This window comes from Malurus melanocephalus, unplaced genomic scaffold (assembly GCF_030028575.1).
Source record: "Malurus melanocephalus ecotype Western Australia unplaced genomic scaffold, MMel_1.1 scaffold_46, whole genome shotgun sequence".
Taxonomy (NCBI): Eukaryota; Metazoa; Chordata; class Aves; order Passeriformes; family Maluridae; genus Malurus; species Malurus melanocephalus.
This window is the reverse complement of record NW_026623278.1, coordinates 393,604-420,946: the sequence shown is the minus strand read 5'-3', so window position 1 is coordinate 420,946 and position 27,343 is coordinate 393,604. Positions and strand designations below refer to the sequence as shown.

General features: G+C 41.9%; 1 protein-coding gene across 2 annotated transcripts in view; it reads left to right on the top strand.

The window, feature by feature from the left end:
* GAREM1 (GRB2 associated regulator of MAPK1 subtype 1) overlaps positions 1-27,343 on the top strand; it is a 99,501-nt gene that overhangs the window by 9,478 nt on the left and 62,680 nt on the right. The window contains exon 2 of one of the 2 annotated variants that reach the window (XM_057364992.1): positions 13,329-13,469. In XM_057364992.1, the coding sequence (XP_057220975.1) occupies positions 13,329-13,469 (141 nt within the window). Of the gene's footprint in view, positions 1-13,328; positions 13,470-27,343 lie in introns of those variants that run through there. The other variant, XM_057364993.1, reaches the window with a different exon arrangement.

Genomic DNA, 27,343 nt, shown 5'->3' with positions numbered 1-27,343 from the left:
AACACTTTTTTTTGTTTAGGCTTCTATTTATTTAAAGGACAAACTGCCACATTTCCTCTTTGAAGGGGCCACAGCCACATGCATGGAGTTAAATCTGAGATCTTACCTGAGTTGTTCTTGTGTAATTTCATTATGGTCAGACTTTTTTTTCCTGTCTTAATTTCCAAATGTGAAGCAGGAAACTCATAGCAGGAAAACATAGAAAGCATCAGCACATGTGTGACTCAGAGAGGTGAAAGGGCTCTATAGGAAAACACAAAATGGATTTACACACACGTGTTGCTGCAGCCCCTGGACCAAGGTTGTGATTGTGACCAGCATCAAGGTGGTGATAGCACTGCAGCTGAATGTAGGGCGAGCTGGAGGAGAGGATTTTTCTGTTGCATGTCTTATGGGTTGCACTGTCAAATATCATTTGGATTCCTGTCAATATATAACAAAATATCTTAAGACCAAATTGCCTGTGGGCAAAGATAAATGTGCCCTCAAGGGGAGAGTGAGGCATGATGGGCTTTTGTTATTCACTCTGTGTTCTGCATGCTGCTTACCAAAAGTAGAAGCTTTCCTTTCCACACAAGGGTGGGGTTTTTTTGTGTGTGCCTTCTTGAGGTGATAGAAATATTATCAAAGAGCTGCTAAGAGCTGTTACTCACTTRTCCTTTACATTTTAATAAAAGCAAAGCCATTCTTTTTATACCTTACGATTTAAATGAAGACTTCTCTGAAACAATGGAAATAAATTGCATTCAGGATTAAGGCTGTTCTTCATCAGAAAAGGTCGGGGCTGCTTTGTGTTCCTCCTGTTAGTATTCCCATATTACTCAGATACTGTTCCAGGATGTAACCAGGCTTAGAGGTTCCTAATTAGAGTTGAACATCCACACTTCTGTCCATGTATGCAGGCAGCCCGTGTTTGAAGAGGCATTACCTGCTTATTAATGAAACTTGGATTTTTGCAGGTTGAGCAGAAGGGCTGGGATGGATGTAGCTCAAGTGCAGAGGTAGCAGCAGCTCCAACAATCGGGTGCCGTGTGTGCACAATCCATTAGTGCCTGCTTGGACTTGAGGGCACGGGGAGGTGGGCCAGGCCACTGGGCAAGCAGCCAGGTGGCAACCTCACTTCAGAGCAGAGCTGAACTTCTGTTCACTTCCAGCTGTTTTTATTTCATCCCTAACGCAGGCTGCAAGAAAAATGAGAGACAAATTAAATTGTAATGATGAGTTCTCTGAAAACCAAAGAAAACTATGCTTGAGCAGCTCCTGCATTTGGGCTACTTTATTTTTAATTGGGAGCTTATCCAAGATGCCCCAAGTTCARGCAGGGATCACTGCTGTGCAACACAAAGTGGCATAGTGTCCCTTTAGGACTTGGGATGTGTAATGAGAGGACAGAGCGTGTTTACTTGGATGCTATTTTAAAATATCATCTAATTATAAATAACTGTCAATGAGAGCTCCCCAGCTCTCATGCTGTGCCCAGGAAATCTCTGAATGAATAGGCTGTTTCTCTGTCTGCCAGGGTGATCTGGAATCGAATTCTAGCTCTTAAATCCACGAGATTGGTAGGGTTAAAATTTTCTTCATTGGCATCCCAAATGTGGGGAGTTTACCCAGCCTTCACTCCCAGGCACTGCACGTGACTCGTGCAGAGCAAAGGTGTGCAGCCGCCTCTGGCTTGATCAGCTGAAGCAACTGCTCTTTGTCTGTGCTTGGACACAAATAGGAAGTCAGGAACAGAGTGTTGAGAATGCTAACCTGCCACTCCTTAAGTATTAAACTTCTCCAGCTGGGCACCTGATGCTAAACAGGCACTTGGAAATGTGTCCTCCAGTGGACCTCACTGTATTTATAGATAACTCTGAGCAGGAGCTCTCTAGAATAAGGAATGCCTGCCTCTACTGAAAGGAAACCTTGGTTCTCCTAATGAAATACATAAAGGAGCTGATTTGGACGGCAGCAAGCTGCTCAGAGGTCTCATTACTGCTGTGTTTTTCCTTTGGTCAGATAATGCTGTTTTTCTCTTTATCTGTACCTATCAGATGGCTTTTGAAAGCTACTCTTTGCATTCCTTATTTTCAGGMCTGGTGCCTTGATTGCAAAGGGCAGATAAAATATTTAACTTTTTTTTACCCCCTGTGATTTTGGCCATGAGAATTCAAAATGGAAAATTAACTMAATATGGGATTGACATAATTCATTTTTCTCACTCCCTGTGGTAACACTAAACTAGGCTGGAACCTCTCTTGCATGTAATGAAAAGTTTCTTAGCTTTCTCCTCAATATTTCTGACCTGTGACCATTTTAAGTGCAGTTAAACTTGTCATTCCTTGCTATTATTCTTAGCACTTCAGTTTTGTGATCTGTGGTAACTTCARAAACAGAAAGCTTTCTTCTATAAGCTTCTTCCTCATTTTTAAAGGAATTGAGTGATTCTTTGGYATTTTTTGCTTTGCTTTTTTCACCATGATAAATAGTTGCCACTAATAGTTGGCACATATTCAACATGTTGCAGAGTATCAGAATAGTTTCAAGAGTTAATTATATTTTCTGGGCTGTTGTAAGTAACCATGGTGTTTGRCTGTTTTGTTTGATCAATCATAGAACTAAATCTGTCATGAGGATACAGCAAATCTGCACTTACATCTGATGATGCTCAATATTAATAAGAAGAGTAATTATGGTAGCAACAGAAAGTTACTCTGTTTTGGAATGTGAATGTTAAGATGTTGTTGTACTGAGTGGTTTTTTTCCCCTGTGTGGGAGTGAAGAGCAGTCTGTGTTGAAAGATGTGTTTTGGCTTGTTTGGCTTGAATTCATAAAAAGTAAGGTTTCTCATTCTGGGGTGTTTGTTCTGAAGGCTTGAAATAAACACAAACAAAGCTCAATGAAATCTGTGTTGTTACTACGCTTTCTTTTTTTTTTTCCTCACTAGTTTTCTTACGAACACACAGAAAGCAAGATGCCAAGGTTCAAACTGGTAGATTGCTGAAGTCAGCAGAGCGTTTACCATCAGTGGCAGTGGCACCAAAATTCCACTTACTGCTTATTTAAAATATTTGTTCTTCTCTTCCCTGCAGTAGGTCAAACAGGTTTTTTTGAAGACTCACTGAGATACTGTCTCTGTATATTTGCAGCTGGGGAAAAGCTTGTCTTGGAACAAACTGGATTTTTCAGTGGATTAATCTGTCCCATAGCTTTGTAATGAGATTATGGTTTATGCTGATTTGTTGCAACAGTACTGGTATATCCAGTCATTCCAATAACAAAATGCTAATCCCAAAGAAATAAATCTGTCTTCTTGCTGGCAGGCATAAAAAGAATMGGTGGTTGGGAGTCTCTGCTCTCTTGTTAGGTATTAGTGGGTGATAGCTTAAGTTCAGCATCAGTTGGATTGAAGCAATTTGATTGTATCAGGTTTTTGCAGAGGGATTGGAAATTGCAGAAATAAAGCCTTATCTACTTTCTCTTGATTGTGAAATATTTAATGGTTGCCCAGAGCAAAGTCTGATCACAGCACTGTGAGGCTGAAGGATTACATCAATGCACAAAGTACCCCAGGCAGTAATATAAGGCAGTCTGAGGTGATGCTGTCCRTGCTCCTTCCCCTCCAAGCAGGTAGGGTCAGTGGAGCAAACTGAATTCACTGTTCAGAAACTGAAAATTGTTGCAGTGTTGCAACAGCAGTTGCATTTCCTCCAAGGTGTGCAGTGGCAAGAGGCATCATCTTGGACAAACCATTTCTTGGGTAGATGGATCTTGCCCAGCTCTTCCTGGAGCTGCAAGAAGATCCAGTGTCCTTCCCTCCACCACCCAAGGTGGGGACAAGCATAATTGCTGGTGGCAGACCTGGCTGCAGAGGAGCAGCTTTTGGGCAGCACTCTGGGCTGGATGGGGTTGGACAAGTCTCATTGACATTTCCTGCGTTGTCTCAGCAGTGAATCAACAAAGAGATGGTGTGAAACTGCTGGTGAGTTTGTGAGGTACTACCTGAGCTGGCTTTGATGCCTGGGCTCTCAAATAATTTATTTTTTTTAATATAAAAAGCACTTTTAAAAACTCTTTTGTAATTAAAAAGCAACTCTGAAGACGGGTAGGCTGAAACTTAATCTGAGAGAGAGCACACAAGAATTTCAACTAATKTTGCCTGATCTTCCATGCTTATGACTTTTTCCCATTTCTTATTTTTGGCAAAAGAAGGAAGAATAGAAGTCATTTTAGTATCAAAATAAGTATGACTCCTTATGCTGTCAAAGGAAACTTTTCACCCACTGGAAGACGTGAAGTCTGTGCTGCTGGTGGAAGGTCAAGTCAGTATTACTTTGGATTTGGATTATTTTTTATTATTTTTGGAGAGAGGAGTGTTAAGTTGCAGTTTGAATCGTGACGGAAATACTGGTTGATCCAGATAACAGGAAGCAGCACAAATCAATGTGCTGCAGGAATGGAAGCATTAAATGGAAGCACATATTGAAAACTACTTGGGAATTTGTTTGAGAAGGAAGAAGGGAAACTGAAAAGTGAAGCTGATTATCAACAGTCCTAGATATAACTGGAATTTTTTTCTAGATCCCTGTGTTGCAAGCTCAAAAGATTGTGTAATGGGGTACAGAGCCCTCTGCTTTCATCTTTTCCACTGTGCTCAGACAAGGAAAATCAGCTGAGACCACTGCCAGGCTTTCCTAATGAATCTGCCCACTTTAAATTAAAAATTTAGTACACTACATTATATAGCCCTGAGGTGTTTAAATTTTAAAGTGGGTTGGGTTTGTTTTGGTTGGGTTGGGTTTTTTTTTTCATCTTACTCCTAGAAACTACAATATTTGCTCCTAGAAATTACACTATTTACCCTTTTAACTTACTGACAGTCTGTATTTAGACTTTGCATGATAYACTCCCACGCAAGTTGTTATGCTTTCTTTTAAACAAGGAAGTTTCTCTGATCAGCATGATTCTAATTTTTTAATCAACCTTTTTCTGTGTCTATATGGAATAACAAAGTGAGACTGAGAACACGAAGAGGCTTTCAGAGTAGTTTTTCTTCAGTAGTAGTATTTTCTACAAGTGCATGTTCTTCCTGCTTCTCTCCCATTAGGCATTTTATGCAAGAGTAACTGTTCTGAACATCTGTTTAGTCAGAGTGACATTAAAAAAACAGTTTTTGTAGATCTAATGTTGCTACAAGTGGGCTTCATTATATTTAATGAGGATGAATACAATTTCTTTTCATCTTCATAATATTTCTACTCCTTTTTTTTTTCCTCCTTCCTTTAAGGAACATTACAAAGATGTGATTTTTTTTTTCTGTTCAAATTTCATTTGCTACTTCGGACTGGAAAATTCAGATGATGTTCTCTACCTAAATGAACTTTTTCTAGTGACCTACATCATAGACCAGTGCTTTTGTGGAAGAAATGGCCCTGACAGGCTGAACGGCTCAATGGAGATTTGACTCACTAACGAAGGATGGTGCCAAAGMTTAAGCAAGCAAACCACCCTAATTTAATATTTATTAGTCTTTGACATTCATTGAGGTGCGTCTCCATAGATAAAATACTCAGCAGATAGTCTGCAGTATGATGCAGWGTGCAGAAAACAAAAGGTTTGACTTTCTCCCTCCACCCTCCCTCAGACTTCAGATGGAGTTTTCRTGAGGAGAGGTTGCACAGCCTGCTGTATAATAATAAAATAATTTGTCCTAATTTAAATATTCAGACTTAGCCAGAACGTTTTGTTTCTTCACCTGAAATGTAAATCCCAAACTCATCATTATAAAAGAAGAAAGCTCTGGGTGTTAGTGAAATGACCTGTAGGAGAAGTGGCAGCTGCTGTGCCAGTGCAGTGCTGTGGCAGTAATAGGACCAAGTGCTGGAGGTGGTGAAAGATCATGTGCTGACAGCACTGTGGAACTCATRTGGAAGTCATCCCATGCACTGTTGCAAAGAACTTGGAGTCCTCTTTCAATAGCTGATTGCCCATGCTAACAATTTGAGGGGGTTTGGGATATGTTTTTCAGAGAACTTGTACTTTTAATGCCATGAAAGCCACATACTCAGTGGAGTGATGCTGGAGCACTGGTGGTGCTTCTGTGTGTCCCTGAATCCACTGAGTCCAGACAAAAATTAACAGTGAATGCTTTTCGTGATGCATCTTCTTGTATTGGCTTACCTGGTTAGTGTGGGACAAGAAGTTGCCATCTGCTGKTTTTTTGTGGATGTTATGCCTTGAGTTTTGTTGTGCTGTATTTTAAGAGATCAGAAGCCCGACAAACAACTGGCTAAACAAGAACCAGAGTGCTGAGGCCTCTTTGAAGATTATGTAAAGGATTAGCCCACCAGTGAGAGGAAACAGACTCTCAGATAAGAATGGCTTCTGAGTTATTATTGATCTTTTCTTTCTTATTTTAATTTTAATTTAAAAACAAAAGAATGTCGTGGTACCCAGGCTTGCTTTAACACTTGGTGGGACTGCAAAGCATCCTTGGAAAGGTTTGCAGGYACCTGTGGTGCTCCCAGACCCTCACTGCCAAGGAGACTGAAGTGTGTGTGATGCCTGCAGTTCACAGGTGCWTGCTGTGCGCTGCTGGGTGTTTCTGATCTGTGTGGTCTCTTCAGGTGCTGTTTCATCAGTGCTTAGCCCTGGGCTTCCCATTTTTAGATAGGGTTCCCCCCTGAGMTTTCGTGCTGAGAAAAGGCCTTGGCTTCATCTTCTACCTTCTGTAGTTCTCCCAGTAAGATGAAAAGAAATTGTATTCATCTTCAGGGGTTACCTTGTGTAGATCTATGTGACTAGCTGTGTCTATAGAAACACAAGTTTGCCTTTCTGAAAACAAGGCAGCTTTTATTAGTTTACWAGTGCATGGCTTTGTAGGCTCCTTCTTCTGCCATGAAGAAGCAGTGCTGGCATTTATATTTCTGCTAGCAGTGTGACCTCCCTCTGAACTGAAACATCTCTTTGCACAGTCTGTAATACTATCTTTTTTTTTCTTTTTTTTTTGCATAGTCTGTAACACTGTCTTTTTTTTTTCTTTTCTTTTTTTTTTAGCAATAGATCAGCTATAACTTCATTTCAGACTGTGTGGGGTCTTCCTTTTGTTTTCATGATGTGGTAGGGTAATGTTAAGGTGTGTCTCAATGCATGCTCCCCCTGCTAGGGAGAGGCCATGGATGCTGCATGCCCAGTGAAGCACAGAGTGTGTAAGTAGGGCTCCCAGTGCAATGAGAGCACGATGAATAAGAATCTCACTTCTTTCTTTTTTTCTAATCATTTTGCTTTCTCTTAGCTTTCAGTTGTTGCCAGATAAACCTCCTTCCCTAGTAACACTAGCCCCATGCTGACAGTTCTGCCCAGTTATTTCACAGTGTAGGTGTTCACCTGACCAGCCAGACACTTCTTTTTCCAGGTGCATAAATTAACACTTCATTCCTAGCAAATGTTAGTGCAAACTCGAGGGGGAATAAGGTTGATGTTATTTTTTGTGTGGTTTGGTAGGTACCTGGCTGAGCACCCAGTCATGATTTTTAATATTGCTGATMTTTTTCTATGTAATGATATGTAATGTGATTATGGCACATTAAATGGAATAATTAAACTCACCACCTACTTAACTGACCAAGACAGTCCGGGTGATGCACCTAATTGTATGGCATCTGTTACCTTGCATGCAGATGGTKTTCAGGCTTAATGAAAACACATGGCCCTAAGTCTTGCTGAGTTTTCCCTGGGGTTTCACAGGCATCTTTTTCATCAGTTATTTCACAAAAGCCATCCTACGTTTCTTGTGAGCTCCTGGTTCTTTTCCGTAAGCCTTTTCCTTCCARGAAGAGCAAATTCAGCGTGCGTGAGCTGATGTGCGAGGGACAGCATTAATCTCACTTTGCAGTCTTCCATGATGAATGAGATGAGTGGAATGTGTCCRTAACCATCTTCCTGGCAGGAGGAAATGGTATCCAGCTCATCTGGTGTGTGTAAATGGAATCTGTTACGTTACTGGAACCTCTCATGCAACGACTTCCCTTTCTCTGTGTTACCTTCGTTACCTACTATTTTAATGTCTCCAGACGCAAARCTCATGCTTTAAAGCAGTGATGCAAATTCTTAGCCACAATGACAAAGTGTGTGGCATTATAAAGCATTTATATTCCTGTACATCACTGCCTATTTTTAGCAGTGGAGTTTCTGTGAATGAGTGAGTCATATTGGCTTGAACATTTTGCAGTGACTTGAATTTTGTTAGTTTTTCAATATTAGGAGGAGAACCTGGAAAGTTTTGTTGTTGGTTTCTTGCTGGTTCTTTTAGTTTGCTTCATGAATTTTCTTTAGTGGTTGGTGTTGAAAAGTCATTGTTGTCTTTGGCAAGCCAATTACGTGGGACCWGTGTGAATTTTCTTTTGTGGACTGTAACARGRCATTAGGAAAAGGCTTTTCACCAAGAGGGTGGTTGATCACTGGAACAGGCTTTCTATGGAAGTGGTCAGGGCACAAAATCTGTCAGAGTTCAAGAAACATCTGGACAATACTTACTCATATGGTTTAGTTTTAGGCAGTCCTGTGAGAAGTGAGCAGTTGAACTTSATGATCCCTGTGGGTCCCTTCCAACTTGAGATATTCTGTGATCCATGAGGAAGCAAAGAGGAGGTAGGAGTGCTCAGACCCTTCAAAGCTGGAGTGGTCTTCAGTTCTACTCCTGAGACTTTGGGGAATTCACAGRTGTTTTGGAATTGTGGACTACTAAACTAAACAAAAGTGTGTGTATTTAAGSAACAACTTGCAGGGAAGTCTCTTTTCAAAAGAAATTAGCTTGTTTCTGTGCTGTAGCATCGACGTACGTAATAAACTCAGTCCCTGTGCATGGCTGACCTCTGTTTTCTCACCTGCTTCTTAAAAACTGCAGGTGAAAACAGAATTTCATCTCTGAAGTTGTAGATGGAAGTTTCATGTTCCTCCTCCATTGGTCTTGCTACAGTGGAAATTGGAGTGTTTATGATGACAGAGCCAAGATTTGCCAAATGTGGATGATCCGGTTTTGGAACTGGAAAGAATTATTAAGGCAGTATTGGCATTTAATGTAGATAGTATTTAATAAGCATGGGACTCTTGATTAAGCAATTACCTTAGGGTTTGGTTTTTTGTTTTTTTTTTAGTGTCTGTATCAACATGTGAATCATTTTCCTTTCCTGATCAGTTTCCCCTGCAACTACCATTCAATAAGTGTAGTGTTGGCAGTATTATGGGTTTTCAGGAATTGTACAGAAATGGGTCATGCGATTAAAAAACGAYAGTGAATCTTACTTGCGGTGAGCTCCTGAAGACCTATTGCAATGCTGCTTTGGTGGTGCTGAGTGAAATCCCCCAATACTGATTTTGGTCAGAGTGCTTGTGGGGGATGAGGTTGTGTTGGAGCACATTGGCTAAGTTTTCAGTTCCAAGGTACGAGGCTTTTAATCTCAGGCAAGGATGGGTGTYGATACTTTATTTAGGGTTTAGGAACTGCTAGCGAATCACGGGTGTCGTAGTCTCAGGCATTATTACAAATAAACTTGACTCATATTTTGGAAGGAGGTAGGCAGCTTGGGGAAGGGTGGGGAATTGCATGTGATAGTTCATTGCTTCTCTTGAYTTTTATTTGGGGGGGTAAAAGACCAGCACAAGTATTTGCCTGTAGATTCTTTGTAGTGGTTTAATTATACGGCAGGCCTGTGGGGCGGGGAGGAGGGGGTGAAAAGATAGAGCAGCTAATCCATACTGGATCACAAGAGACAAAACTGTTACTAAAGATGAGTGGCCTATGTTCTCTGTTTTCTCAAGGCGTCTTATTTTTATGTAAGCAGCAGCGTAGGAGTGTGTTGAATAGGTGAGAACCGAGTTKCGTAGCTGGCGAATGTGAGGGCTGCCGAGTTTTCTCTCCCACACAGATGAAATGTGATTAATGGAAGGCTTGCATAACTCGTGTTACTGAGGCAGGGGGGAAATCAGATCGAATGTGTGTGGCTGCTTTTCAAGGTATGGTTGGCCAAGAAAAGTGTAAAGGGCTAATGAACCTGGGCTGGGCTGAGCTGGGACACGAGTGGTGTAGCAAGGGTCACAGGTGTCTCGTGCTGCAAGGTCCTCACCTCCAGGGAGAAACCACTTTAAAAGCAGTGAGCAAGTCTTATGGGGGAGACAGAGTAGAAGAAAGGGGAAGAAAGGAGTGAGTTGCTTTGTTGTCCTCAGTCACATTTTCCTCACGTGGCATGGCGCCCATGATTAGCCAGGTGTTTTTGAGAGCCAGGTAATCTCTTGGTGACAAGAAGCCTCTTCCTACAAAGCAAACCCCAGGAATCTGTCTCACCTRTGGTTAGGAAAGATCAGGGCTTGGTTAGGGCAGACCTGCCCTGTGTTAAGGAGCCAGTTGGAATGTCAACTCCCTGTCACATCTGCTCCACCTTGTCTCCTGCAGTCTCTTGTGGCAAAGTGCAGAATTCRTTTCCGATGTAATCGGTTGCAGCAAATAATTGGTGTAATGAGAATTGTGGTTTCCAAGGTTCTGTTTGAAAAAATACAGCCACTTCCAGCTGCAGACTCAATTACGTAGTCACTCTTGGGCCTGCCTTACTAATCTCTTTTTACACTCACCTGTCCCACCCAGTTTTAGTGGAGTAACCACTTAAACAGATCRCAGCATGTGAGCCATGGCTGGAATCACCTTTTCGTAATGCTTGTCTTTATTTTCCTGAGAATATCTTCCTCAGATTCTTCGAGGGTGACCCATCCTGTAATTATTTCCCTGCGATCCTGGATGTAGAGTCCAGCCTCCCTTTAGGTAATATTMTGAAATTATACCTACAGATTGTAAGGCAAAGAAAAAAACATACCAGAGATGCTTTATATTTTACTCCAAATTTATTCACCACTGTCAGTGAAACTAGTAAAATACCAGTTTTTCCTTTAGGTATGATTGGTTTGATTTTGTTGTGGGACAGAGTAATTACTTGTTGCCACGGATTATAGGAAGCATGAGTGGAACTGTCTGAACTGAAACATGAGTTTCAAATAACACCTATTAGTGTTGTTATTGTTATTMTTATTATTGTGGTTTCCCTCAAAATTGTTAAGTTTTGCAGCAAGCTGAGGGTAATTTTTTTTACTTACTAGAAGTTGCCTTGTGAGCAGAAAACAGGAGATGCTCTAGGTCTGATAGTTTGTTGAAACTGAGTAGATGCATGATTTTTCCATCAAATAYGTCTGAATTTTATTCAAGATACGGATGGGACCAAAGAGTTCTTGGCAATTTTGCCACTCTCCCCTAGGCTTTCTGAGATCCCTTATCCCAGCATGCTGTGGGTGGAGAGGTGGTGCTTCCCAGGGATCAAGAACTGGTATTAAGCAGCCTRTCTGGGCTGCCAAGGAATGTGGTCCAAGGAACCTTGGGAACGGGTTCATGAAACAGCCCCTTTGCCTGGAAGCTACTTTCTGTGTGTGAGGAAGAAGGAAACCCGGAAATGTACCTTCATAGGAGCAAGAATAACGGGTACTAGGGAGCTTTGTATATTTTTGACTTTTTAATTTTTTTTTTGTTTCTCCTCTACATCCCCATAATAGCAGTTTACCCACGGTTGTAAGTTAAAGAGCCAAATGTGCAAAACAGGAATGTTTTTAAGGTGTAACAGGCCATGGAACAGCAGCCTGAGGGAAATCCATCTATTGGACTCTGCAGGTTGGGCCAGGTCTCTCCCTTGGGTAGCCAAATCCAAGTTTGTGGAGGAAACAAACARAATCCTGTGACCAAAGGGTGTCGGAGCAGATGGTCGTAATGGTCTCTTCTGATTTAAAATCTAACAATTCTCACACACACCAGTTGCTGTGTTTTAAATCGTGTAGGAGGGTGCTTTCTGATAGAATGGGAGCATGAAATCAGGCAGGAATGGGGTGTGTAGAAGCTGCTGCCTACGGTGGAAGAGTGCCTTTTGCAGGCAGAAAAAAAAATCTTAGTGGGAAGTAGCTCTCCTCTKCAGAGACTGAGCAGAGGAAATGTCTGCTGCCCCAGGCTGAGGAAATTCTCATTCTTCCACTGACTTTTAGGAATATCAGGACAGTGAGGAGAAAGTTCAGTTTGTTGTAGTAGCTGAAGGGGATGAGTTTTGTCCAAACTTGATTCCAAGGCTAAACTACTTGCGTTATTTTTGGCTGTAACTGCAGAGGGCTGGTGGGAGAGAAGGAAAATKAAATTTAAAGTTTCATTATTCTTGGCCATCTTTAGTGTCAACTGAATGTTCCTGAAAGTCCAAGTGACTGCTTTAAAGACACCTTGAGAAAGGCTGTTTTTTTGTGTGTTTAGTGCAGAAGTGCACTGAGCAATGCTGCAGAGGTGTGAGAGCAGTTCTGCAATGATACGCAGAGCRGTTTCCTGCTCTGTGAAATTTTGTTCATCTCTCATATTTGGGATGTGTAGCTGGCACTTTGAGTGGTCTGTCTAACATGGCTCTTGGAATTGCTGGAAAACCAAGCAAACACTGAAGACCTGATCACACATTGCAAACCATAGAGGAGAGGAGGATACTCTGCAGAAATGCAGAGTTGGTAAGGACAGGGGAAGCAGGGAAAGCTGGATCTCTGGCTGTGTTTGGGAGGGATTTGACAGACACCAGAGTGTGAGASAGTGGCTTAGAAAGATGAGCCACACATTGTCTGGTTAGGCTTCTGGTTGAATTTCACTCTAAGAGGGGACTTCGGTGTGTGTGAGATTTTTTATTTATTTATTTATTTATTTCTCCTCCTTAAGTGATAGGCTTAAGTTTATAGACATCTGAATTCCTAATTAAGCAGTGGCTTGCAAAGCGATAGAACGACAAAGATGAAATCGCTGTATTTGAAAATGTGATATCCAGTTACTACTGTATGGTAGTGTGATGCTGATCTTCTAAAATATGGAAATGTGTTGTGGCTTCTTTTTTTCCTTTATTTAAAAATTAAAGGACCTCTCCAGTATTTGTATCAAGTGAGGTAGGGAGACAGAAATAGAAACATGAAAAGTCTGTTTATGCAGAAAGCTGAAAAAGGAGCCCCAGAGCCACTACTCAGTAATCTGGATTGCATCTCTGTGATACTGTGTGCGTGCACTGAGGTATTTTGCTTKGTGTTTGTTTTCTGGAAGGTAAAGTGCTTAAGCTGCAAAAGTGGATACTGTATAGAGTTGAGATTTACTTAATTGAGTTTTTAATTATCAAAAAGTTGGGAAAAAAATAAACACCAATAAGAACAAAGTGCTTGTTGTGAAGTTTTCCTAATTCATCATGCAATAAGTGTGGTTTGCTTTATTTTTTTAAAAAAAAACCCCTACATCTGTTTTGCAGGAGAAACTGTAGAAGGTCTTCGGGAGAGCGATTATCTTCTGATTCATTCGTGTCGGCAGTGGACAACAATTACAGCTCACAGTCTGGAGGAGGGTCACTACGTCATAGGGCCAAAGATAGAAATCCCTGTACATTATGCAGGTAAAGCTATTGTTGACCTGAAATAYAAATTCAAAAATAATGAATTGCCTACCACTTAAACTGATCACTGTATTTGAGAGAGTGAAGCTAAGTCTCTCATGCTATTGTCTGTGACTTAATTTTTTAATAATGTTACAGAGCAAGAGATGCTGACTTGTTCCCAGGCCTACTAACTAAATATATGTATTTCATTGAGTGTCACATTGACAGAGCACATAGCTGTGTAGAGGAATTGGTTTCAATTTGAGCATAATGCATTGCCAGCACTTCTCATGTGTGAATGTGAAGACACAAGTGTGAAAGTCTGAAATTGCCTTGAAATGTTTGGTCAAAKATGGAATAGATTTTACACTCAATCTGGAGGGGATTTTTTAATATTTCTATGTTAAATACCAGGGACTSTTCATAATAATACTGCAATTTTAAACCAATGCTTCTCAGTAGTGCCTTATCATTGTTGGCCTTTTTGGGTGATAGAGTGATGCTGTTGTTCCAAGTAGCTATGATCCAAATAATCCATATTAATTTTATGATTTCAAATTATTTTTACCTTCCTAGGAAATTATTTTTAATACCACTTCCTGCCATTTAGTGTTCTTATTCAGAAGCTGAATATAACAATGCAGTATGAGTGGGAAGTGCTTATGTTGCAGCAGTACATAGAAAACATTTAAAAGGTGGAAAGTGTGAACTAAAAGAGCCACAAGTAGAAAATAAAGACATGGGCTTAATGTTTTACTTGGTCTTGTGTATAACCAGTTGTAAATTGAATAATGCACTTAGCTCTGCTGCAGTCTCCTTTAAAACACTGTGCACAGAGGGTGTGCTGAGTTGGACAGGACCTGGCTGAATTGCCTTGTGTCAGTCACACCAGTGCTGCAGCTGCAGGTATGCCCCTATTCCAGTGATGAAACTTAGGCCACTTGCCCTCTTGTGTACTGTTTCTCCTTGGAATTCACTGCTGGAAGGTCAGGTTTTTTAAGATACGTTTAAAAGCTTTGGTCTGATGTCACAGGGTATCATAATATATACAGCTGTAAAAGTCTCTGAACTTAACATTCTTARTATAAACAATTTCTAGTGCTCATGCTTAGTAAAGCTGAATTTTTCTTTTACACCTCTTGGCTGCATAAGCATTAGTGGTGTGGACAGATAAACATTTCACTTCCTTTGAACTGAATGCTGTGTTTTAAAATSCTTACACTGGTTCCTGGAAGAAGGAGAACGGAAAATAAAATGGTKWTTGGCATGAAAGAAAATCWTAAGGGGTTTACTGAAGGCTTGSTTCTTTWTTTTTAAAGTTRACAAAGATATGCTAAGCATGGTTTYCTGACTCTTCATGCTTCCATTCATTCATATCTTAAATTTACACAGACACCAGCAAAATCAAAATCTGTCCCCTAAGATACTGCAAAAGTGTCAATGTGCTTTTCTTCCTGGCTTGTGTTAATGCAGGAAAAGATTGTGTGTTTAGCTAGCAAAATACATTTGCTGTCAAAAAAAATTCCCTGCCACAAAACCCTCAATGAGATGAAAATACCTGAAAGTTCAGAAATTTCCACCTAGTTAGTGAATATGTGATGAGCTCCAGTGCTGCCAAAGGAACCTCACAAAAATGGTCTATGCTGGCTTGCTGAACCAGAGCATGTCTGATGGGCTTGCCTACATGAAAGATGACTTTATGCATGTGAAGGATTAGTTAGCAAAGCACTGCAGTTTGGTACTTGGGTGCTGACATCTGAATGCAATTAGAGGTGTCTTCCATACCCTAAAGATGAACTTGTGCTGYTGTGGAGAGCCATGCTGAGATCTCAGAGCTGACACTGAGCGTGCTCTCAGCGCTGACTGTGCAGTGCCTCACGTTTGCTGCACTTGGGATCCAGAACCCCCTGCTTGTGGGGCTGAGTTTAATGCAGCTGCCTAAACCAGCTTGCTGGGTGCTGATCTGGGTTATAGGACTGGCTTTTTGTATGGTTAAACTTTAAACTTTAAACTTCTGTCAACTAAAATATACTGCCTATCAGAATGACCCATAGAGATGAAATGTAAGAGTTCACTGAAATTACTTTCTAGGTTTGTTTTGGCTTTAATGGAATACCTTTATTTTTAAGCCCTAGAAGAATTTCAGTGTCACAAATTGCAACATGCTTTTGAGCAGGAAGAGGAGTTGAAACTGATTTTATTTTCCTGATATTACGGCTTAAGTGCTACAGAGTCATCGCTCATGCATATAAATATGAGCATAAAGTCAACCTTATTTTGCTACTTGCTAAATCAGGTTTTGATACACTTAGTAAACAATACAACACAGCAAATATGAAACAAATACAATAAAGCTTTATTAAAGATGGGAAATACTGTATTTTACATTTAAGTGAAATTTCATTAACACAACTGAGTTGTATGGTCTTGCTGATGGTCCTTTCCCTACTATGAAAGTGCTACCCTGGTTGTTCCACCGTGTCTGATGGTAGCAGACATGGTTAATTTTTGTTGTTGAAGGTCGTATTGACAGCTATTAGTGTAACCATTCTCTCTWGAATATTCTCTCCAGTCTGCTTCTCTTTCGAGTAAAAATTAATGTAGTATCAAGTTAAATTTTTATGTATTTAAAGCCAAATAACTAATGTRCTTATGGCTCTTAGAACAACAGAAGTCTTCACATGCCTATAGAATAGAGAGCATATCAAAATTAATGTCCGATAGTGCCCTGTCTTGGCATGAAATAATTGGCTTCACAAGAGTCCAAGGTAAACCATCACAGCAGATGGATATTGCTTTAGTATATTTTGCTTTTCCCAGATACACAATCCACACTTGATGCTCATAGGAAGGTAAACAGCAGATGGACATTCCTTTGGTTTCTTTTGCTTTCTTGAGGTGCACAATTCACGCTTGATACTGATAGGAAGGTCTTATCAGCTCTCTGTCTGAACTAGTTTTGTTTTGCTCCTGGTACTCTGATGTCCTTAATACTGAATTTCTACTCTAAAAGCAAGCATGTATTACCAATACCCTCTAGTTGATGTTAAATATTACTGTTCCTTTTTGCTTAGGCAGCACTGTAACCTTTATCTTGATAAATGTCTCCCCTGGTAGCGTCTGGAAAATACTGGTTTATGATCTGAGTTTGGACGATACAGGGCATGTTGGTACCTTGCAGAATTACAGCTTTTTGTGCTGCTGCTTGCCGGGATGGAATACTTTCCATTCTTCTGCAGAGGTTCTGCATAGGAGGACATGTCCCAGGGATGTGCTGTTGGCCACATCTCAGATGTGTTCTGTGATAACTGAAAGCCATTGAAGGTGCTCTCCCAGGGTTTCAATACTGSAGCCCTCAGGTTGTTGTCTGACTCTTCTTGCATTACCTTCCAGGACTCTGCAGCTCCAAACTATCACAAGTGTTTTTGAGGATTYATCAGCTCAASGCRYAGAGSTGTTCTGCYMTGACTGTAAATGGCTTGGGTTCAGTCTGTTGTAAATGCCTGTGCTACGTGGCCACAGTTGTTTATGAGTGCAGATTATTGATGTGAAAGTGGATGATCAAGTTGGATGTGGTTGTTTAAAACTTGCTGTGCAGGAAAAGTGGCACAGAAGGCTGTGGAGTGTGTGCATACCCCCACCTACACAGCACAGTCTTTTCTTTCAAAGGCCATGTTAGTGTTGGTGAGTGCAWGCAATGAAAGAAAAAAGTATTTTGGAACAGGTTGCTAGCATTTAGGTTATTTTGCCCCAAATACTCACTCCCACATTTTATCAAATCATAACAGAACTTTTGATGTCGGGGTTTTTTAGGGCCTTATCTCTGCTGCTGCAACTGATGGTTCATTTTCTCAACTGTCTGTTTGGTTTATTCCATTCTGAGAGCAAAGCTGTTCCTTTGAGATGATGTTTTAAAAAAAGACAGACAAACTTAMAAATGTAAAAATCCTTTTCTGTAAACTTCTACTCAGCTTTGCCTGGAGTTTGGAGCGAATGCCTCTGCTGACATCTGCGTGCGCATAGGAGGCAACTAATAACAAAAATACTTCTATAAAGATATTAGAAAGTAACACCCAATTCTAGGGTGTGCCACACTGTGACACATCCGGGATGTGGAAAATATTCCTGTGGACTCACATCTCCCTACCACAGAGTGAAGGTGTGCAATTGCTAATACAGAGTAATCACTGGYGCCCTGCTCTGGTTGCTTACCTAAGTGTGCTGATAGCTTTCTTAATGTCTTTTAAATGAGGAAATATAAAACTTTGTCATGTGAACCTTTCCCAGATGGGGTGTTGGATGGGAATGAGTCAGAAGGCCCTTCTCTGCTGTTGGAACTGGTGTACAACAAACACACTACTGGAACCTGTTTCTACTGGTTAGATTTGTTAATCACAGAGCCTGCTCCTCCCCGTGTCCTGCTAACATGGAGGGAGATGCTCTCTGCGGGTCTTCTCAGGAGTGAATGTGCCTTGGCAGCAGGAGAGCTCCCCCAGATGTGGCCACAGRCAGCTGCAGAGGTTTCTCTCTCAGGTCTAAAGGCATGGCTGCCTCCAAAGCACACTCTGGCCATTCCTGTAGGCCTCTTGCTGCCCACTCTGGAATAGCCATCCCGTGGACACTGAAGGAGGGGAGAGCATGATGTGAATCAGATATCTCCCAGTTCTCTTGAGATGGTGACAGCAGCTGCTCTTTCTCATTAGCCACCCTGAACTTGATGCATCCTGGTATGGAAGGTCTGGAAGAGCTCAGATTTTTCCTTCAGGGATGCTGATCACTCTTMGATGTTTATAGGATGCTGGCTCTTCTGTAAGTTTGCTGGAGAGCTCTCTTCCTGGCCCTGGGGAGAGCAGCAAACATTAGMTTGGCACGCATCCATTGCTTGTTGGGATTATGGTGTCTGCTGCCAGCTTGTCTTTGGGGGCAGAGGGGGAGCCTGCTTGTCTTCAGTTCAGTTCAGACTCTCCATTCCCTCAGATGCAATTTAATGCTGTGTGCTGATCAAGGAAGGTRGTGCTGGACAAAGAGCGCTTTGTCCCGGTGCTTTGCCTCCCTGGGAAGAGCGGGTGGTGCCAGGGAAAGCTCTGCCTGTTCTGTGTGAGYGGAGCAGCACAGCTCCGATGGGGTAATTTTGAGTTCAAAGAGGTGGGTGAGATCTAAGGCAGGGAGGGACACTGCTCTGGAGTAGAGAACTTAGGTGAGTCCTTTCCAGGCATACCACTCCCTGATACGAAATGTTTTGCACTTTAATTTGTGTTTYGCTTTGAACTTAACCTGGCACCGAGCTATCACATAGTTCTCCTGAGGCTTTTGTGCTGTGCAGCTGAATATTCCTTTCTAGAGAGCAGGGCCCAAAYGCAATGCTCCTGAGAGAGGCAGGCTGCCATGTGTCTGTGGGCTGGTAAATGATTAATGAATCGATGTCCTCAGAAGTGAACCAAGAAAACAACCTACCCACATATTTACCCCCCCGCCCCCCCAGTACTCAAGTTTTGGGGTTTTTTTCCTTTTTTTTTTCCCCTTGAAAAAGGTTGCACATCTGAAAAGTAATTGAAGGTTTGAAAACTTTTCTTCACAAGTACTTCTAAGAAAAGAAAGCATTGCTGCCCTCATATAGCCTTCATCTTTTAAAAGAGAACTATGACTTCTGTAGTTCTGAATAGCTGACTGTGTGAGGTTCTTGAGAACTGCAACCCTTTTCTCCCCGTAAACATGTRGAAGAAAGTCTATTTGGTATTCATTTAAAAGTCTGATTGTAAAGTAGTGCCTGAATAWTGCAGAGAGGGAGAGGGCATTCATTTTACTGAACAATTTGTGCTTCCTCAGCTCTGAGTGTCAACACTTGTAATAGCCCATGGTTACACTCTATTTTATAAATCATTACATGCTTTTCTGGAAATGTTTATGCTTTAAAATATATTTATTGAACTATATCTTAAATATATATATTTTAAATATATTTTTACTTGATTTTAGTATGTTGCATTTTCATCACAAAGACTTAGTTTTTTTTATTCTAGGAAATCACAGCTTTGTAGTYTGGAAATTCTTCATATTTCTGGACTTCTCAAACCTGTCTTGTCCTTCAACCTACCTTGAAGAACTGGATAAACTCTTCTTGTATACAAGCAAATATCCATATTCTTGGGGTTTTTTTTTACTCAGAGAGTTACCTTCAACAAGTTGTCAGACTTTCCCATGGTTCCTGTCCTCTTGTTATTTCACTTCTGTGCCCATTTAAATTTTGGCAAACACTCCTCCATTGATCTACAGCACAATATCAAATTGCAGAATCAAAATGCAGTCAATGAGGTTGCTGGCAAAAATTGCCTATTTCTTTTGCATCTCTGGGTGCGCTTGTTCTACCTGTTCTTTCATTTCTCCCCATTAGCCAGTCTGGCGAAGTAGCAGCTTTTTACCTAATTTTAATGAAATATTCCCCTTTTGTCAGATCACCTGTGTTGGAGAATCTCATCTACTTTGCATTTTTTTAAGGAAAACATATATGGTTTTTTTTTTCCCCTTTCTTCTTGAGTCATGTGCTGACAGCTTCCCAGAAAGGAAACTATGGATTAACAATACCCTTTCAGTGCAGAGAGATGATTCAAAATTAGYGTTGAGTGAAGTGATGCCGTGCAATTCTTCATCAGGTTGCACTGCTGAGAATCTTTCACTGTTGACTTMATCTTTCTGGACCCAGCCAGACTTTTTTTGCAGCATCTAGTTCCCTTAAAGTTGCGATCCCCATAAGTTGAAATCAGCAATCTGTGTGTCATGGTGTGGACACCGGCCAAATGCCAGGCACCCATCACAGCTGCTCATTGACTCTGTCCTGCCACAGCTGGGCAGAGGAGGGAAAATCTTMACAAAGGGGTCATGAGTCGAGATAAGGACCAGGAGGAAACACTTCAAGGGCAAAACAGGCTCAGCTTAGAGTTACAAAGTGAATTTATTACTAACCGAGAGAGAGGAGGATAATGAGAATAAGCCCTTAAAGACACCGTTTTTCCCAAGCCCTCCCTCCTTCCCACCAACAGCACGGGGAGACAGGGTGGGGAGGTTTGGTCAGTTCATCACTGAGATCTTCTTCATTGCCCCGGGAGAGGAGACCTTCTCCTACTGTGCTGTGGGTGGATCTCTGCATCCCCATGGACCCCACGGGCTGTGGGTGGATCTCTGCATCCCCATGGACCCCAYGGGCTGTGGGTGGATCTCTGCATCCCCATGGACCCCACGGGCTGTGGGTGGATCTCTGCATCCCCATGGACCCCACGGGCTGTGGGTGGATCTCTGCATCCCCCGTGGGCCCCATGGGCTGCAGGGGCACAGCTGCTCCTCCATGGTCCTCACCATGGCCTGCAGAGGGATTTTGGCTCTGGCACCTGGAGCAGCTCCTGCCCCTCCTTCTCCACTGACCTTGGTGTCTCCATGTTGTTTCCCTCACATGTTCTCACCTCCTCCTCTTCTCTGGCTAGAAAAAAAACTGCATGTCCCTTTGTTTTGTATTTCTTCTTGAATGTGTTATCACAGAGGTGTAACTAACATCTGTTATTGGCCCAGCCGTGGCCAGCAGCATGTCCATCTTCAGAGCCATCAGGGATTGGCTCTGCTGGACATGGTGGAAGCTTCCTGCAGCTTCTCACAGGAGCCATTTCTGGTGTCCCCCTGCTACCCAAAAACAGGCCAAGCAAAACCAACACACTATGAAACTGTTTCTCTCTTTGTGTATATGCAAACTTACACCTATGAGAGATTTCTGGTGTCCCCTACAGAACTTATAGAATTTCCTCGATGTTCAGATTGGTGGGTGGATATATCAAAGTTTAAATCCAGCTTTCTAATGATACCACATTCAACACTCTTTAGTGAGATATTTCAGATGGGCCAGACAGCAAAACTGGAATTGCTGTAAGAGTCTGCAGTCCTCAAAGACTGTTGCTCTTTGATGTAATGAGAAAAGTAGGATTAGTTCACAGGGTAGTAATATTCCCAGTAAGGGAGGAAAAGTCTGATTRTATCCCTGAAGTTCACAGCAAGGAAACAACTTGCATTTTCTCTCTTGCTTTCTAACCTGGAGTAAGAGTCTATGGCTTGTAGACACCAGTTCATGCTATCATATTTGCTTGGTTTCATGGGCYTTTCTTGGTGCTTTATAGGGACCAAAAGCTTGTGATGACAGTGATATTTTTCAATACTCTTATAGTGCTCTACGAGGTAGGAAGGGGAACATACTTTTAGATACATTTATCATGCTCTCTTGCTCTACTCCACTTTGACTTCAGCACAAGTATAACCTGAACCTTGCTTTAAAAAGAAAAACCCTAAGATTTGCCTCAGCGTTGAATTTGTTTTATTTGTGAAAAAGGAAGTAGGAAGAGAGAGGGAAAACTTGCAGCTTTCACAGCTGATGACTCCAAGTATCACATGCTCCTCTCAGACTTTCACAGCTCTTGGCTGTTACTCAAAGTCTTCAAACTTGAAAGTTGCTGAAATTCAGCTGTGACCTTACAAGCAGCATTCACTGTAGGGTGGTGAGGGGGCTTTTTTGTTTCCTTTTGTTTGCTTGTTTCAGATCTCCATGGGCAGCAAAGAAGCCGATTGGAGTTGCATCAATTAGGAAAAACTTCTTGAGGTTTGCACAACAGAAATTAACTGTGGAGGATGACTTTTTGAAAGATTGCAATTGAGGGAAGGGCAGAATAGCAGCCAGGAAACTGGTTCCCGGAAGACTGGAAGATGGCCTGAATCACACGGGATTTGCTTGGCATTGCTTGAATTACTTTGCCTTAGCTCTTGGCTGGTGCAGGGGAGTGCTGGGCTCATTTGCATGATGCTGGAAAGACTTAAGTGCTTGGGAGAGGGTCTTTAAAGCTGGCTAGCTTAACCACTGGGCAGCTGAGAGAAAAAGGCTGATCCCCACTGGGCATCTGAGGTGTATCCAGGGCTGCGCTTGAGGTTCTGGTCTGATCCCAYGTTTCTAACAATTCGAGGCCACAAGGAAATTGGAAATGTGGCTCCTGAGTTCCCAAGAGACAGCTATTCTCCTGTTCCATGATGTCTGACTTCAGAGTTGAGAAGGGAGGAGTTGCATGAACCCTGCAGCCTCTCCAGCTGGTGAACTCCAGCCTGTTTTGAGGCACTGAGCACGGCGTAAATAAAGCGTGGAGCTGCTTCACCCCGTGCCTGCCCTGACACGCCTCTAGAAAACCACACAGTTAAGTGTCTTTTAAGGGTAGTTAAGAAACTCGAAGAGGGTCTCTTAGCCTGTAGTCTGTAATTGCAGTCTGGAACTTCACACCAGTTTTCCTAAAATAGGAGTTTTACAGTTTTAACAGCACCCATTTGGCCTTGAAGTTATCCCTTGATGGGAGAAAATAATAAAGAGAAGGGAGTTGTAAAGTCTATGTTTAATCAGTTAAAAATACGCTTTCCCTTCTGCGCAAACTTGGGGGAAGAATCTTTTTTAAATTCTGRAAAATGGTATGTTTTGAGTTGATGGCTTATATGGGCAATGATGCCTTTTGTTAATCTCTCATGTAATGCTGCATGAATTTTCATACAGAGTACCAGGTGCAGAAGAAGGCAAGCACATGTGACTGCTAGGAATGGAGCAGTCACCAGTGCAACTATCCCATGACTCTTACCTGGATCATAGTTTGTGCTAGTAGCAGATGAAGACTCTTGCAAAGAAGTATGGTCCTTATTGCTTGGGGAATTCAGTTATGGGTGACACAAAACACTTCTTCTCATTTGGTTGATTCTTCTGCTTTTGGYTTTGCTTTGTTTCAAGTTCGTCCCYACTTTTTCCTYTACTGATATTATGATTTGTTACATGGACTAAATCTGCATGGGAATTKGTGAGGGAAGAAATTGCCATGAGCTTTCTATAATTAGTCTATGAAATCTCTTTCAGACAGACTGTCCCTTTTCCTCTGGGGGCTGAGGGGGAACTGCTACAACTGAGCTAACATGGCAGAGAAACAGAGCAAAAATTATTGATGTCTTTCCCTTCTGTAAATACAGAACCCAGCTGGCAGGAATGTAGAGCAGGACTTTTGATAGGTCATGTGTGTTTAGGGAGGGAGCTGCAGAAAAATCTGTCTCACAGGATGACATAATCCTGTGAATTTTTGGATGCCCAAACAGTTTTGGAGGTGTTTTTTTTTGGTTTTTTGGTTTTTTGGTTTTTTTTTTCTTTTTTTTTTCTGCTGGAGCCACTATTTGCTGCTCAAAACAACTGATAGGAAGTGTGGTAGGAATTCTTTGGTCAGTGTCCTCCCTATGGAAACCGGCACACTTCACGTCTGGGAACGAGAGCTGGTCACGTCAGTGCTGCCAATTAAAGCAACTGACATCATTGATGTCCTAAGCTTTGACTGAACTACTGTACCAATTGGTGCCAATAGGAAAATAAAACCGTGCTATTTAAGTCATGTATAACTGTTTATATGGAGAATGTAATTTGTGTGTTTAATTTAGCCTGTGATCCAAGACAGTGATTCTGCTGTGTCAGGGAAAGGCACTTCAGTGAGCTTTGAAAGTTAAAGAAGTGGAAAAACTGGCTTTTTCCTGTGTCGTGGGCTGTTGTGCAGAGATTTTCTGTTCTCAGCTGGCAGAGATAAACTTGTTTCAGTGGCAGGAGGGAAGCTATTAACACTAATAGCAAAGGTGACCATTATTAACTGGAGAGGAGGAATTTAACTAACGGGTGTTTAACTTCTCGCTCTGAAGCACCTGTGCACCAGAGAGAAACTGAAAGCCTGTACTTACTTTCTTGCAGCTTTATGTACACACATAAAGCTCTGTCTTTCATTTGTGCCCTTTGCTACAGGTGAGACTCAACTCTTCTGTTGAACCCAAGTATGCAATTTGACCCCAAAGGCACGTGGAGCAGGGGCACAGAAGGAAATCCATTGTACGCTGTAAGAGGGCTTTCATAAATGTCCTCAAACTATGAACATGAGGCTGCTGAGCCACCTGTCAYAAACTCTACAACACTGACAGATGCTACTGTCATCTTGGATGGTTGATAGCCTATGTAGAGTAAGAAAGACCTTTTAAATCAAAGTGTTGAGAAGGTCATGTTTTTCAGGGGAGGCACCTTCACATCGTGCTCTTTAAATATTTGTCACCTGTTCAACCTTTCCGGTTCATCTCACATGAATTCTGTATTGCAGTGGACTGGGAATAGCCAGCCAAGGCTGGCTGGCTGCATTTGAGTGGCTGAAATTATTCAAGCCAGGTTCATCCATTTTTTGGTGCCTTCTTTTGTTGTGTGTGGACCAGCTCATCACGTGAAAGGTCCCGTTTTTGTTATGATGGCTGCACACGTACTCAGAAAGAAAGAGGGATGTATGAGACTCAAAAAGTAAAGTCTGTGTAGGCTAAGTGGGATGGCTGTGAAGTTTGATGAAGATGGTGAAACAGTGGCGAGATGGATGAGCTGGGTGACTTGAATAAACCAGTTCTTTAGCTACTATGTCTCTGCTGAATTAATTACAAGGGTTCAAACTATGTGGGAGAATTAAGACATTTGCTAYACAAATGGTGTTGCTGAAAATAGAAAAACAAAGTAGTGCAGCATTCAATTCATGGATCTGAGTTGAGAGATTCTTRCAAGTGTGACTTAGAAACCCAGAACCAACTGYCAGGAAGGATGTGTCCCTCAGAGTTAGWGTAGGGGAAGAGCCACAGCATATCCTGGGGTGTGGGGTGAGAAATACTCTGAGCAGGAATGAAGTTCCTGTATGATATTAAATCAGCTTTAGGTTCACTAGACATTGTGGGATATTAGATGGGGGTAATGGTCAGTACTTGTGACTGTTCATGGTATCAGATTTTTTCTATGCAGTGCTGTTGAACCTTCCAAGAGGACAGTTGCTATAGAAACATAACACGTGAATTTGGACAAACTTTCTAAATAAAATCAACAGAAAACCTGAAATGGAGTTCAAACTGGTAGTGTCTTAAAGGAGTATGTAAATAGAAGAGAGACTGACATTTATAATAAGATCTAGTATGCATATGTTCCTATCTGAAAAACTGCTTCATCTGAGTCTGAAAAAAGACTGAGATGKACTTGAAATCCTAAGGGTTGGGGTTTGTTGTTTGTTTTCCTTTCTTTTTTAATTTGATAGCTGCTGACTGGCTGCTGTCCCACTTCAGGAACATGTGGGTTACCTGTGTTTGTCTATTGGTGCGTCACTGTGCACAGTATTAAAGACAAACATAGGTGTCAAAGGATCCCATGGATCCAGTGGATCCAGAGGTCTGCCAGAGCTGTTCCAGGTCGATGGCTGGGAGCAGAAGTGCTTGTGCTGCCTTCCTAAGCTGGGAGCAAAGGGCACAGCCTTTTTAATGGCAGACAGGCTTGGCTGACATTGTCAGCTCYTGCTCCTGTAGTCATCCTGCTGGCCGTGGGAGTGTTAGGAGTAGGGAGGGAGAGGAGTGAGAGATGCTGGCACAGGGGGGAAGTAGGGGGCAACAGCAGCAGCAGCGTGGGTGGCGGTGGATAGCAGAAGGAGGAAGAGATGGAGGGACAAGGGCTCCCTGCTGGGAGGTCAAGAAACACCAGCCTTGCAAGGATGAGGCGTTCTGCCAGCCCTGCTTTGGGATCGGGGCTACCCTGTCAAACTGGGTAACCTGCTCTSAGCACTGAGTGGTTCTCAGTACTCTGCTTATGAAAATTTCTGGTGCCATTTTAACAAGAAGTTGCTTTGCTAATCTTCATTTCTGGTTAAAATTCTGATGACTAGAATTAGTCTGTCTAGAAGAAAGAGACATATGGCAAGCAAATGGCCCTTTTTAATGAGCCTCCCACTCAGCAGTTGGCTGCTCATCCAGTTTGTGTGTGGCACAGTCTTAGAGCAGCATCTTCTTGCCAGATTAAGAAAAAAAAAATTTGAAATCCTGCAACCTTTTGGTGAGTTTCCTTTCRGGAAGTGGGGTGGGAAACATCATAATGTACGTATTAGAGAAAGACAAAACTTCACTGTAACTGCTGCAACAATTTGTTACCAAAACTGTAAGAAAATATTCCAAAACCTAGTTTAGAAAACTGGAAAGCACACAGTTCTTTACCTCTCAATGGTGGCCGGGTACCATATATACTTTTTCAGAGCATGTGAAATTTTCAATGATAAATAAAATAATGTAACATAATGTAAGTAAACATGTCTGACTTCTGAAAGTCACAGTAGTCTGAAAGGCTGCAGTAAATGATTGCAGCTGGTCTGTGAAATCCTAYTAAAATTAATTTTAATAAATAGTTGTTGGAAAATACTGTATTTGGTAGCCAGTAGTGGGTCTGGAGGATTGATGGGACCATTGTCTCTAAACTATGGGTGCCACCAGGATGGGAGCATAAAATTTACAATGATCAGTCTCTGCTGTTAGCAATGGCTGTGTGACTGATCCAAGAGAAATCCATTGCCAAGGTGCAGCTCTGTAAGGATTCATACAARTAAAAACTTACTTATTGATGCCCAGCTTCCTCATTCAGCCTTATGACTTYGGRTAGCAAAGTCAGGCTRTCCTTCAACACTTAACCTTGCCTGMTGACAAATACTCTGTGCTATGGCAATGACTTTTAATATGATGTTAGTGTTCTCATGTTGGAATTAGTTTGTGTGTAGCAAAGGGAGAATACCCCATTCTCCRTCTTGCTGTTAACCCCCTCTGAAGTTCTACTTCTCCTGATGTTCAGTAGTGCTGCTTTTCCTTCTTGCTGTGATTTCTCACACTTTTCCCAGCCACTAAATGATTGATTTGAAACTGCAAAGTACTTTGCCACCCTCTGAGTGCTTTTGGGGCTGTGCAGCCCTCAGCTGAAGAGAGAAGGCTGCTTATGCAGTCCTTTGCCTTGAGCACTGCCACTACATGGTGAGTTTGTA